This window comes from Hipposideros armiger, unplaced genomic scaffold, assembly GCF_001890085.2.
Source record: "Hipposideros armiger isolate ML-2016 unplaced genomic scaffold, ASM189008v1 scaffold_119, whole genome shotgun sequence".
Classification (NCBI taxonomy): Eukaryota; Metazoa; Chordata; class Mammalia; order Chiroptera; family Hipposideridae; genus Hipposideros; species Hipposideros armiger.
In genome coordinates this window covers 680,546-693,306 of record NW_017731469.1, presented here as the reverse complement: position 1 = coordinate 693,306, position 12,761 = coordinate 680,546, and the positions used below count along the sequence as shown (strand labels likewise).

At 38.7% G+C, this 12,761-nt stretch overlaps 1 protein-coding gene across 1 annotated transcript in view; it reads right to left on the bottom strand.

Annotated features, from left to right (window-relative positions):
• The window catches only part of TEX11 (testis expressed 11), a 132,394-nt gene that overhangs the window by 38,329 nt on the left and 81,304 nt on the right, over positions 1–12,761 (bottom strand). The window contains exons 17-21 of the mRNA XM_019647972.1: positions 9,464–9,549; positions 6,387–6,443; positions 3,341–3,381; positions 2,111–2,197; positions 817–887 (exon numbers count right to left, since the gene is read on the bottom strand). Coding sequence (XP_019503517.1) covers positions 817–887; positions 2,111–2,197; positions 3,341–3,381; positions 6,387–6,443; positions 9,464–9,549 — 342 coding nt within the window. The remainder of the gene's footprint in view (positions 1–816; positions 888–2,110; positions 2,198–3,340; positions 3,382–6,386; positions 6,444–9,463; positions 9,550–12,761) is intronic.

The window sequence follows — 12,761 nt, the reverse complement described above, 5'->3', positions numbered from 1 at the left end:
ATCTTAGCTGTGGAGGGCAGTGTTACTGGCTCTCATATGTGGGATCCGAACCGGGGCCCTCTGGTGTCCCAAACCAGTTCTTAACCATCGCGCCACTCGGCCGGCCCCCACAGATTATTTCTTAACCTCCCCAAATGTTTAGTGATCGGAACCATCACCATCACTGAATTAACAGCTTTTCAAGACAACCAATGTCTCTAGGTCTCAGGTTACTTGTACGTAAGACAGAAACGCTGTGCTCAATTATCTCTATAGTTCTTTCCAGTTGTAGAACCCTTAACATTTAATCTATCTCAACCGATCAGACTGTAGAGCGATATTCCTCAGCCCCTCTGCTTTTCTTCTCTCTTCAATACTTGTTCTTCTTCCTGGCATTTAACCTCTACCTTGGAGGCTAACAACGACTTAAAAATGCTTATAATTGCTAAACAAGCTCACACATCTTACTCACAGAGCCTGCTGCAGGAAAAATTATAAAGGAGGCCCAAACTTCTTAGCATCCTTTTTACCCCATTGTCCCCAGATACCTATTCTCTATTAACATGAACTTGTAACCATACCTCTTCCTAATGTTTTCATAATGACAACTTCTTAGAGTATTCCCTTCCTAAAGATAGTTATATTTTAATATAGGCCCCCAGGAGGCTGAAACTCCTTCCAAGGCAAAGGACTAAGTCTCTAACGGTAGAGCTTCAGGCTCCATAATCGTTGTTGGTGACATTTTGGTACGGGGATGCCTGCCTCATGTTCTCACATTCTACCCTGTAGGGATCAAATGCTCCTCAGGTCATTGTGGTCTACACACGAGACACTTACCTTGTAAGAAAGCATGAAAAACTCTCTCATTCTCGCTGGGTCTTTGGAACATTGCACAGCCAAGTTCCAAGCTGAAAGTTAATGTGAAACAATAGTTATGAAAATCTACGGTTTAATCTGCCATTATAATCTCTATACCTACATCTTTAATGTTAATATACTAATGAGGGGCTTCTCAGAGGTTAAAAAAGCTAACTTTAGATTTTTAGAGAAATTTTTTACAGGTAAAATTAGAGACTTCTATCACTTTCAATCTTCAACTCTAGGCCAATGACCAGTGGAAGTAGTAGTGCTGATTAAAACAAAACAAAAACACCAAAAAACTGGGGGACATACAATAAACTCTTAGCACAGATGCATTTGAAAAATGAGGATCACCAAGGAGCTCACCAACTGGAATTGTGTTAAAATTTAACAAAGAACATGGTACACTACAATCAAAGATTGAAGAAAACTGCTGGAAAGATTTACATATTCCATAGAGCAGTGGGACCCCCCATTAGGCAACATTCAGCATGACCTTCACCTTGGAAATCAACATTAAATTTCAGTAAAAGAAGTACTAGAAAATAACTTTTCAAACTTCCAAAAGTAAAAGTCATTAAACCTTTTCTGTAGTCTAAGTGTTTGCTGTTCTACATGATTTGCCTAAGTTTCTCAGAAGCCAGATTGCTGTATCCATTCCCTTTTCTCCAACATTAGATCATTACCAGAAACCCAGAAGCAATCCCATCAACACTCTTTAAAAGTCCAACCCCCTTCCAGGGTAGCCACTATCCTGAGTTCTAACATCATAAATTAGTTTTGCCTGTTGTCATATTTTTTACTATATATACATTGAATCATACAATATGTACTCAAATGTCTGGTTACTTTTGTTGAACACCATGTTTGTGAGATTCATCCATATGTTGCATGGAGTTTATTTTTGATGAATCACACTTAGAGATAAATTGGGCATTATAGACCAAGTTTAGGAGTATAACCTTGGGGACCTGCAGCTATAATTCATCACTGTATTCTTAAGCCCATTTCTATAGAAAAGAAAGAAAACTAATCTGTATTGAATACCTACTATGTCTCAGGTACATACACTGTTTCTTTTACAACCCTTAGTAATCCTATGAAGTATATATTAATTGTTTTCATTATTAAAATAATTACCCTCTTCAGTCTCATAAAATAATTACCCTGAGATTAAGCGAGTTATCCTTGTACCCACAGATACTAGAATTGGAATCCACCTCTGTTGATTCTACCACCCCACAGTGTCTCCCACAGAATTCCCTTTTACCTATTTTTCGAAACCAATGAGCTTCATTAATCATGGAGTCTGAAGTCAGGGGTAGTCCATGAAAACACTCAGTAAATTTCAGGAGTACTGCATGAAATAGGAAAATTTGATATTGAGGTCTTTAACTTTATACTTTAGCAAAGTTGTTAATCCTGCTTTAAAAACAGTCGAACATGAGCTTGAATTTAGAAAGTTCTTTTGTGTGTGTATGTGCATGTGTGCACACCAAAAGTAATTACAATGACACAAAGCATTACCAAGCCCCAAGAACATTTTAACTCAAACCTTGATGAACAAACATGTCTTTGGAGAGATTTCAATTTTAATTAGAGCAATCATTCAACACCTAAGGTAGAAAGATATGATTTACATATAAGGAAACAATCAAAATAATCTTATTAAAAAAATGAAATGGAGACATAATTCAAGAGTATGGCTAGGTTGGCTATGGATAGTATGAATAATATTTACTGAGCTCCCATAGCAAGCACAGTACAGAACCAAAAGGTGATGTCATCAGAAATCATTTACTACGTACCACGTGCCCTTCTGTGAGATAAGAATGACAACCAGCAACGTTTTTCTCTTTTGAAAAGCTTTCATTTCTAAACCACTTTGTTACATTTAACAAATGTTGACAGGTATTTGAGGTATAAAACTGAACTACTGCAATAAATGGGACATAAGGAAATAAGTGTGAGCAGCAGAAATGGGAAAACCTGTTAGGCAAAAGGGACATCATTTCAGAGAGCACGGAGTTGGTAAAGGAATGCAGGGGATGGGGAGGAATTATTTATTAGTAGACAGGGAGGATGACACAGACTTGGGTAGATAGATGGATAACTTCAAAATAACAGAGTAAACAATCTGATTTGATTCAGAGGACATGACAATTAGCAGGGCTCAGAACATTTTTATTTGCCTTTCACCTGTTCAAGTCCTAGCTTAGGACCAAGTGGCAATAAGGGAGGGAGGAAATGTCTTTAAAACAAATTGGGGAAAAATGGAATAAAATCAGAGCTGAAATCACATTTGGAGATGAATGCTAGTGATGAAAAATTTCTCTGGGCTTGTAAATAAAGAAACCAAGGTAGACTGCTGTGACAAATGTTAACAAAAGCATGAAGCTTATCTCAAACGTGAAGTCTGACTCATTGTACTCAATGTACTTGAAGAATTCAATAGAGGACAGAGGCAAGATGGACTAAAAATGACCAACGAGATATTTACCTGTACTCAAGCAAGTTAGAAGTCTATCCATTTCTTTCGCTCTAAAAAAAAAAAAAAAGAACAGAGTGTTTTCCTACGGTTCCAAAACTTTACTACAAAGAAGTGCCACAAGGAGACCCTACCTGTGCCTGAGAGCTGTGCAAAAAATGTAAAGTTGTGAAGTTTGGTGGTCAAGACTCCAACCTATCACCTCAACACTGTTTCCCCATCTAGGGTACCATTCCTCATGCCCTCACATTTTTTCCCTTGTCCCCTTCTACACCTACTCTCAGCAAAGCATTATAATGATTGATACGGTTTTATATAACAGGGTCATAAGATTTAAGAGCAAGTAGTGATCTGATTTTCAAGCTTCTTTTTGAAGAGGGGAAATTAAAACTCTTGTTTCAAACAAAATTGTATAAAGTCTAATATGCAAGAAAAAAGTGTAGCTGTTCTGGTTGAACTGGTGGTGGGTAGAGGCCTAGAGCCTCATCATCCTCAAAGTCCCTGAGGCAGTGACACAGAATTTCCAGGGTTCTGAGGAATACAGTTTAAAAACCACTTATCCAGTCCAGAATCTTCATTTCACAGATGAGAAAGCAGATATGGAAATTAGGGGATGATTTGTCTCAAAGTCATGCAAATAATGACACTTTCAAGACTATTACCCAGGTCTCTTGACCCTTTGTCAAGCTTCTTTAAGGGGTATATAAATTTTAACAGAGGAAAACATCCCATTTTACTTAAACAAAGGAATGAATGTGGAAGTATTGGCAAACTCAACTAAGGAAGGTTACAGGAAGTAGGGAAGAGCATACTGTAAGAGTGGCCTTATCAGGAGATGGTCTAATATTATATAATAAACACTGTGCTTCAACAAATGTAGCAGCTTTCTCGGGCATAAATATTAGAATTCTGGTTTATATAAAGTAACTTCTTAGAATAAATTTTATTAATTTGAATTTCAGCTGAGCTTAAATTAACCTATAGTGCTCCTGTTAACCTATAGTGCTAATAAGAATGAGGATATGAATAGGGGATGCATAGTTTATTTAAAAGACAACGTGCTTTTAAAATTTTAGCACACAAGTTGTTAATACTAGGGTAGATACTGCTAATTAAAAACCACAGTATTTTTAGAAGACAAAGGGAACTTTAGGAATTATCCAGTCCGGCTTTTTTTATTTAGCAGATGAAGAAAATAAAGCTTAGAGAAGTTCAGTAAGTTATCATTGCCTAAGGTATACCAGAAATTAGTGAAATAGCTAAAATTAGAGCTCGTTCTCTGTCTCTTCCCATTGAATTCGGCTTTTTAAAAACAAGTTAGTCTAATCAATTTGTTAAATCAGGTCCTGACCTCTACCAGAATACACTGCTAGCAGATGTTCTTTTTTGCTATATTTACTTGAAAACAATAACGGTACATTTAAAAAATATTCTGTACTTTAAGTGTATCATTAATTCAAACAGCATCCCTTTCCTTTTCCCCATCTCCAGATTAGTTTTAATGAGTGGGCTTTGACTGTACTTCAAAATTATTGGGTTGTCGGAAAAGTCATGATGTATTTTTTCTATGTTTTTCGTTGCAAAAATGCATCATGACTTTTCCGACAACCCAATACATGGACTATGAAATGAAGCACCTTGTAAATCCAGCGACAAAGATATTCCTGCAAAGAACTGATATTCAGTCATTTAAATAAATTGAGTGGCTATTATGTGTCAGATACTATCTGAGGTTCCAGCCCAGAAAGATAAATACAAGTGCCCCCTGAAGGCTAAGACTGTTTGTATTTATCTTCGCAAAAGCCAAGTAAAGATCCACAAAAAGCAGTCTTTGTCCAAGTAGAGAACGTAGAGATGGGTAAGATTTCTCTGAGTGTTATCCCTAATCAAGGCCTCAAATAGAATTTTCTTTCAAATCATTAGGAGGTAGTGAATTTGGGGAGTGAAAAAAATGGTGACCCAATTCTTCCACAAATTATTAAGTTCTTGGTATCTTATGCCATAGAAAACTGTGAGCAGAAAGATATTTGAATACTCTCAGCTGAGCTGATACAGAATCAGAGTCAACAAGCCAACCAGGTAATATGTTTCTGTGGGAAAGTTTAAGGGACAGGTCTATATTTAAGTCTCCTGTTAAGAAAGAAGGAAACAGATGCAATATCATAATGAAATCATAGCTGACATTGTTGAGGGCTTAGTAAGCGGCTGGCACTCTTCTTCTAAGTGTTTCACATGTATTTACTTATCAAGTCATCACAGTAACCCTGTAAGGTAGATGCTATTATTATTCCCATTGTACAGATGGGGAAACTGAAGTCCAGGTTACACAACTAATACCGTATTTCCCCATGTATAAGACGCACCCTTTTTTGAAAACTATGGGGGTCTAAAAACTGGGTGCATCTTATACAGTGGTCATAGTTTTTTTTTTACTTGCATTTCCCGCTTTTTCACGCTTGTTGTCTTTGCGCTCATTATTTCGCACTTGTTACCGGTATATTAGATTATGTTTTGCCACATTCTGCCCAGAAATGGCTCGTACAGTGCTGAATTCAAGTTAAAAGTGATCCAGTTTGCAAAAGTGAATGGAAATCATGCTGCTGAACGTAAGTTTGGTCCTCCTCCAACTGAGAAAACAATCCAAGACTGGCTACGGGAAGAAGAAACCCTACTGAAAACACCACTGCAGAAGAAGGCCATGAGAGGCAATATATGAAGACAGTGATTCGTCATCAGACACAGATGAGGACAAGCTAATGATTGGGAGTTTTGACAGTGACGAGGAGTTGTATGAATTTTATGATGAATAAAACTTGAGTTCAATAACTTTATGTAATACAATTTTTTTTTCAAATTTCGGGCCCCAAAATTAAGGTGCATCTTATACATGGGGAAATACGTTAAGTGGCAGAGCCAGGATATAAACCCAGGAAGACTGGCCCCAGAGCCTATATTGATCTTACCCACTGTACTATACATCTCCCAATATAAGATTTATATTGAAAGTTACTAATAATTTTCTAATGGTGAATACATCACTTCTATTGAAATAACTCACTTGTCTTTAGATTCCGGCATTTGACAAACTTTTGGAAAAGCAAAACGAAACAAACACCTGTATGAAAAAATAAGAAAAAATCATGCTTAGGAAGAAACATGTGAAAGAAAATACATAAGTTATTAACCTTGACTGCCCCAGGAGGCAGAAGTGAGAAAAGAGAGGGTAAGGAGCAATTAGTTTTATTTTATTTATAAATCTTTGCATTGTTTTAACAGTTGGAATGAAAGCATACCAATTTGTAATTTTGGAAGAGTAATTTAAATAATTTAAAAACAAATGTGTTGCTTATGACAAATTAGTAAATAGTCCCACAGTTTATAGCATTGCCCCAAATCACCCGCTAGAACATCAAGGCATGGTATACAAGTCTTTAAATTTTTCTTCCTATAATGGAACCTGGAACTGGCCTTTGGGTTCCACATAAACTTCAATGATTATTCTTTGAAGCGATCTAGCAGCATGACAAACTGACAAAATAAGATAGTTTGTGAAGTTTCAAACCCTAAAAATCTTTTTAAAAACACCACCTATCCTGAATGATTTTAGAGATTTATCTGACTGAAGGCATGCAACTATCTCAAGACTCCTTCTGATACTTTTATTTCTATGACTCCATTTCCCTTCAGACATGTGGCCTCAAGTGCATTTGACCAACAGGAAAACTAATATAGAGCCTTCTGGTTTCCAATTTTTTCCATGCCGTATTCTCAGTCACATTATTAGGAATTATCATGTCCTGACCTCACCTTCTGCTTCACTACTGTATATAAAAGTTCCCTTTTCATAAACCATTTACCTTGCTAAAAAGAGAGAAGGGGGAAATCAGGTTTAACTGATATCTTTTTTTTTAACTTTAAGCATCAAATTTCCAATGACATTTTTTTACAGAAATAGAACAAACAATACTAAAATGTGTATAGAACCACAAAAGACCCCAAATAGCCAAAGCAATCGAGAAAGAACAAAGCTGTAAGGATCACACATCCTGATTTCAAACTATACCACAAAGCTATAGAAATCAAAACAGCATGGTACTGTCATGAAAACAATCACACAGACCAATGAAATAGAATAGATAGCCCAGAAATAAATCCATGTAGATACGATCAACTAATATTGGACAAGGGAGCCAAGAATACTCAATAGGAGAAAGACAATCTCTTCAACAAATGGTGTTCGTAAAACTGGATATTCACATGCAAAGAATGAAACTGGGACCCTGTCTTACACTATTCACAAAAAAATTAACTCAGTATGGATTCAAGATAAAGGTAAGACCTCAAATCATAAAACTCCCAGAAGAAAACATAGGGAAAGAGCTCCTTGACAATCATTTTTTTGGAAATGACACCCAAAGCACAAGCAACAAAAGCAAAAATAAGTGGGAGTACATCAAACTAAAAAGCTTCTGTATAGCAAAAAAAGAAAAAAAGCTACCAACAAAATGAAAAGCCAACCTACAGAGTGCAAGAAAATAGTTGTAAACCACATATCTGGTAAGAGATTAATATCCAAAATATATAAGAAAATCATGACTCAATAGCAAACTGAACAAACAAAAAAACCCCAAATAATCTGATTAAAAAATGGGCAAAGGGGGGACGGCCAAGTGGCTCAGTTGGTTAAGAGCCAGAGCCAGTTCGATTCCCACATGGGCCAGTGAGCTGTGGCTGAGTTGAGCTGCTGCTGAGCTACCAACGGGTGACTGGATGGCTCAGCTGGTGAGAGCATATGCTCCTAACAACAAGGTTGCTGGTTCAACTCCCTCATGGGATGGTGGGCTGCACCTCCCCACACAACTTGATTGAAAGCGGCGACTGGACTTGGAGCTGAGCTTGCGCCCTCCACAGCTAAAATTGAAGGACAACTACTTGACTTGGAGCTGATGGGTCCTGGAAAAAAAATGTTCACCATCCCCAATTCCCCAACACTGTTCCCTTCCCCAATTCCCCAATAAAATCTTTTTAAAAAATGGGCAAAGGACCTGAATAGACACTTTCCCAAAGAAGACACACAGATGGCCAACAGGCATATGAAAAGTTGCTCAACATCACTAATCATCAGGGAAATGCAAATCAAAACCATAAGGTATCACCTCACACCTGTTAGAACGGCTATTATAAAAAAAGTAAAAGGTAATAAGTGTTGGCGAGGACATGGAGAAAAGGGATCCCTCGTGCACAGATGGTGGGATTGCCAATTGGTGCAGCCACTATGGAAAATAGTATGGTGGTTCCTTAAAAATTAAAAATACAATTACCATATGATCCAGCAATCCCAATTCTGGGTATATATTCAAGGGAAAAGAAATTACTATCTTGAAGAGATATCTGCACTCCCATGTTCATTGCAGGATTATGCACCATAGCCAAGACATGGAAACAAACCTAAGTGTCCTTCAATAGATGAATGGATAAAGGAGGAGTGATACACACACACTGGATTATTATTCACCCATATAAGAGAAGGAAATCCTGTCTTGTGACAACATGGATGGACCTTGAGGGGATTGTGCTAAGTAAAATAGAAAGATAAATAATAGTGTATTGTCTCACTTATATGTGGGATCTTAAAAAAAAAAACACCAACTTCATAGAAACAGTAAAATGGTGGTTGCCAGGGGCTGCGGGAGGAAATGGGAAGATGTTGGTGAAGGGGTACAAACTTCCAGTTAGTTATAAGACGAGTAAGTTCTGGGGAGCTCATGTATGGCATATAGTTAATAATACTGGACTGTGTGCTTGAAAGCTGCTGAGGGTAAATCTCAAATATTCTCACCACATACACAAAAACTGCAATTTTGTGAGGTGATGGATATGTGAACTAACCTTATTGGGCTAACCACATCACAGTGTTTCAAATAATCAGGTTGTACACCTTAAATTTACACAATGTTATCTGTCAATTATATCTCAATAAAGCTGGAAAAATTATTTTAAATACAGAACAGTTGGTAGAGTAGGCATTGACTCAGCCTGATCCCAATAGCACTATATCAGCAGTTTACTCGTATAGACTGAGAGTAAGATGAACAGAGGCAATCTCTTCCCATCCACAGGATACGGATTACTTACTTTAAAGATGTAATGACTTCTTGTAGGTTTTCTGAATATTTAGCCACACATTCCAGAGCTTTTTCTCCTGCAGCTTGTTGTCCATTCTAAAAATGACAAATATGTTAACATCTCAAAGTGATACTTACAAAATCTTATCTATATTCCTGTCCACTAAGGACAAGAAAAAAATCTAAACTTGTTCATTTTGTATTCTCAGAACTACTGCTGAATGATGGTAGAGGGAACATACACCTCGTTGACACAAACAGAGTAGGCTAACACTGACCCCTATCTGGAGACACTCCCAGCCTTGCCAACCTTTGCATCCACTACAGGAATCTTCCAGTGCTCTGTATTCCTGCTTATTATAAAGCAGTAAAACCAATCAACCCCAGGCTCTCAGATCACTCGCATTTTCAGTACCCTAATCTCCCCATAAGGTTCTGTAAATCCTTTCTTTTGTCCTCTTTTCCCACTTCGCCCCAACTCCTCCAATCCTTCCACTACGCTCTCTGAAATTCAGTTCATTTTCAGCTAGATCTCATCTGAGAAGCCTCTCCCCTGAAAGTTCCTTTCACATTCTTTCTCTAATGAAAATCTAGGTTTCACCAAGGATATAGGTTCCAGTGAGCCCTCCCAAGGGGTGGCTGTTTTTCTTTCATCTATCAGGCAATTTCTTCTCACTTCCTGATGACTTATGTACTGCTCACAGGTATTTTCTCCAAAAGCTACTCATGTCTTAATTTGTGGTATTTCCAATACAGACAGATGATCCTCCTAATATCCTAGTTTCTTATTTCCTTGAGTTTCACTCTGCCCATTACTTAGCCACTCACTAGCACAGCCATTCATGCGACACTGATTGCAACGTCTTGGTCTCAGGGCTGGGACTAGGGTGAGCCAGGTGACATCAATGAGGCTCCCAGGGTGTAAGATTTAAGGAGGCACTCAGCTCAGGGCTCAGGGCGTGCAAGGACCAACGGGCCATCCCGTGCATGGCCCTGTGCATGAGTGCCTCCTGAGGTGCTCCCTCACTTCCTCTGCTAGTCCTGCACCCCGCTGTTTCGGGTGTTCTACATTCTGACCACTGTCTCCTACCTTTCTAACTCACTCCCTCTATTACTGCAGCAATCTGTCAACTGCACCAATAACACCTTCAATCCATTGAGGCTACTGATTTCACTGTGCCTTATCCCCTTGATGTCGTCCTCCGTACTAGTTTAAATTCCACGGGGGTTAATTAGAACAACTCCATCGTTCCTTGATTGGCCTGCCACTCTTTTGCTTCACTGTATTCTTCTGGCAAAACCACAAGCCTGGTTAAATCCAACTTTCTACTGACTTTTGTGCCTGCCTCCATGCAGCTGAAAGTGGCTGGATAAAAACCCATACAAGCTATTTGCTTTATTTTCAAACTCCATCAAATGGTCCTTAATGCTTCCCACACTAAGCATACCACACTAGCCTTGTCATTCACTTTCTTGCTTTTCTGGATGATTACTTTACACCTTATCTTCTGCTCTCAACTCCCCACCACCTCCTTTCCCATTCTCACTCTCAGGTGACAACCTCATTCCTACTTCACTGAGAAAACTGAAGCAGTCAGGAAGAGAACTTCCAGATTCCCACTATACCACATGTACTCACATACCAAGAACCACATCACATGCTCGGCCTTCTCAACTACTATCATAGGTGAATTATCCATGTTTCTAACTAAAGCCAAGCCCTAACTGTAAACACTTGTGTCCATCACCGCTTGTTGATTTAGGGACATTGCCCTAATGATTCTCCTATTTCTCTCTCACTTGTGGACTTTTTTCTCCTCCTGGGTTATTCCCATCAGCATATAAACATTCGCATACAACCCATCTCAAACAAACCTCTCAATCCTACTTCTCTCACCAAATACTGCCCGATTTCTTTCCTTCCTTTTGTAGCAAACTCCTCTAAAGAACTGTCTATACTTACTATATCTGATTCCTTTCTTTCCATTCTTTCTTGAGCCTACTCTGATCAAGCTTTTGCCCTACCACTCTACCAAAACTGTTCTTTTCAAGCTCACCAATGACCTGCATGTTGTACATTCCAGTGGTCGATCCTCAGCCCTCATTTTATTTGAACTATCAGTAATAGTCAACATAATTGATCCCTCCTTCTTCCTTGAAACACATTTGGCTTCCAGGACACCACATCATCCTTGTTTTCTCCTACCTCATGGGGCACTCCCTTTCATTCTCCTTTGTTGGTTCCTCTTATGTTCCCCAACATTAATGTTTGAGGGCTCCAGGCTCAGTCTGTGGTCCTCTTCTCTACTCTATATATACTTACTCTGTTGGTGAGTGCATCCAGTCTCATAGCTTTATATATCATCTATATTTTAATGACTATTAAGCTTTTCTCTCCAACCCAGGCCCCTTTCCCAAACTCCAGTCATACATCTAGAGATATTCATACATCTCTATTTGAATGGTCTAATAGATACCGCAAATGCATCATGTCTAAAACTAAACTCCTGATTTTCTTCCCAAACTGCTCTATTTGCAGCCCTTCCTAGTACAGTTGATGGCCACTCCATTTGACGACCCAGTCTCTTTCTCTTATACCCTTCATCTAATCTATCAGCAAATGCTGTTCATCTTACATCTAAAAAAACAAAACAAAACCTAGAATCCAGCCATTTATCATTTATCTCCATTGTTATCTTCCTTATCTGAGTCACCATCATCTTTTCCCTGGATTACTACAAAAACTTCCTAACAGGTCTCCTTGCTTCTACCCTAGCTCTCTTCCGGTCTAGTCTCAATACAACAGCCAGAGTATTTCTGTTAAATGAAAGTCAAATCATGTCACTGCTGTTAAAAACCCTCTAATGAGCCCCCATTTCATTCAGAGTCAGAGTCAAAGTCAAAGTCCTTTCACTGGTCTATAACGACTTACATAATCCAGACTCTCCATTACCTCTCTGACTTCATCTCTCATTAGCCCCATTTCACCCTAACCATACTGGCTTCCATGTTGTTCCTGGTACCTACCTTAGGGCATTTGTACTGGCTGTTATCTCTGCCTAGAATACTCTTTGCCTTCACTGCCCACCCCTGTATATCTACAAGGTTAATGTCCTCACCAATTTTAAGTATTTGCACAAATGTCATCTTCTTAATGAGACCTGTCTTCACTACCCTATTTAAAATAACTCTCGGGCCAGCCAAGCGGCGCGTTGGTTAAGAGCTGGCTTGGGATGCCAGAGGGCCCCAGTTCGGATCCCACATATGAGGGCCAGTGACACTGCCCTCTGCAGCTAAGATGCTGAACA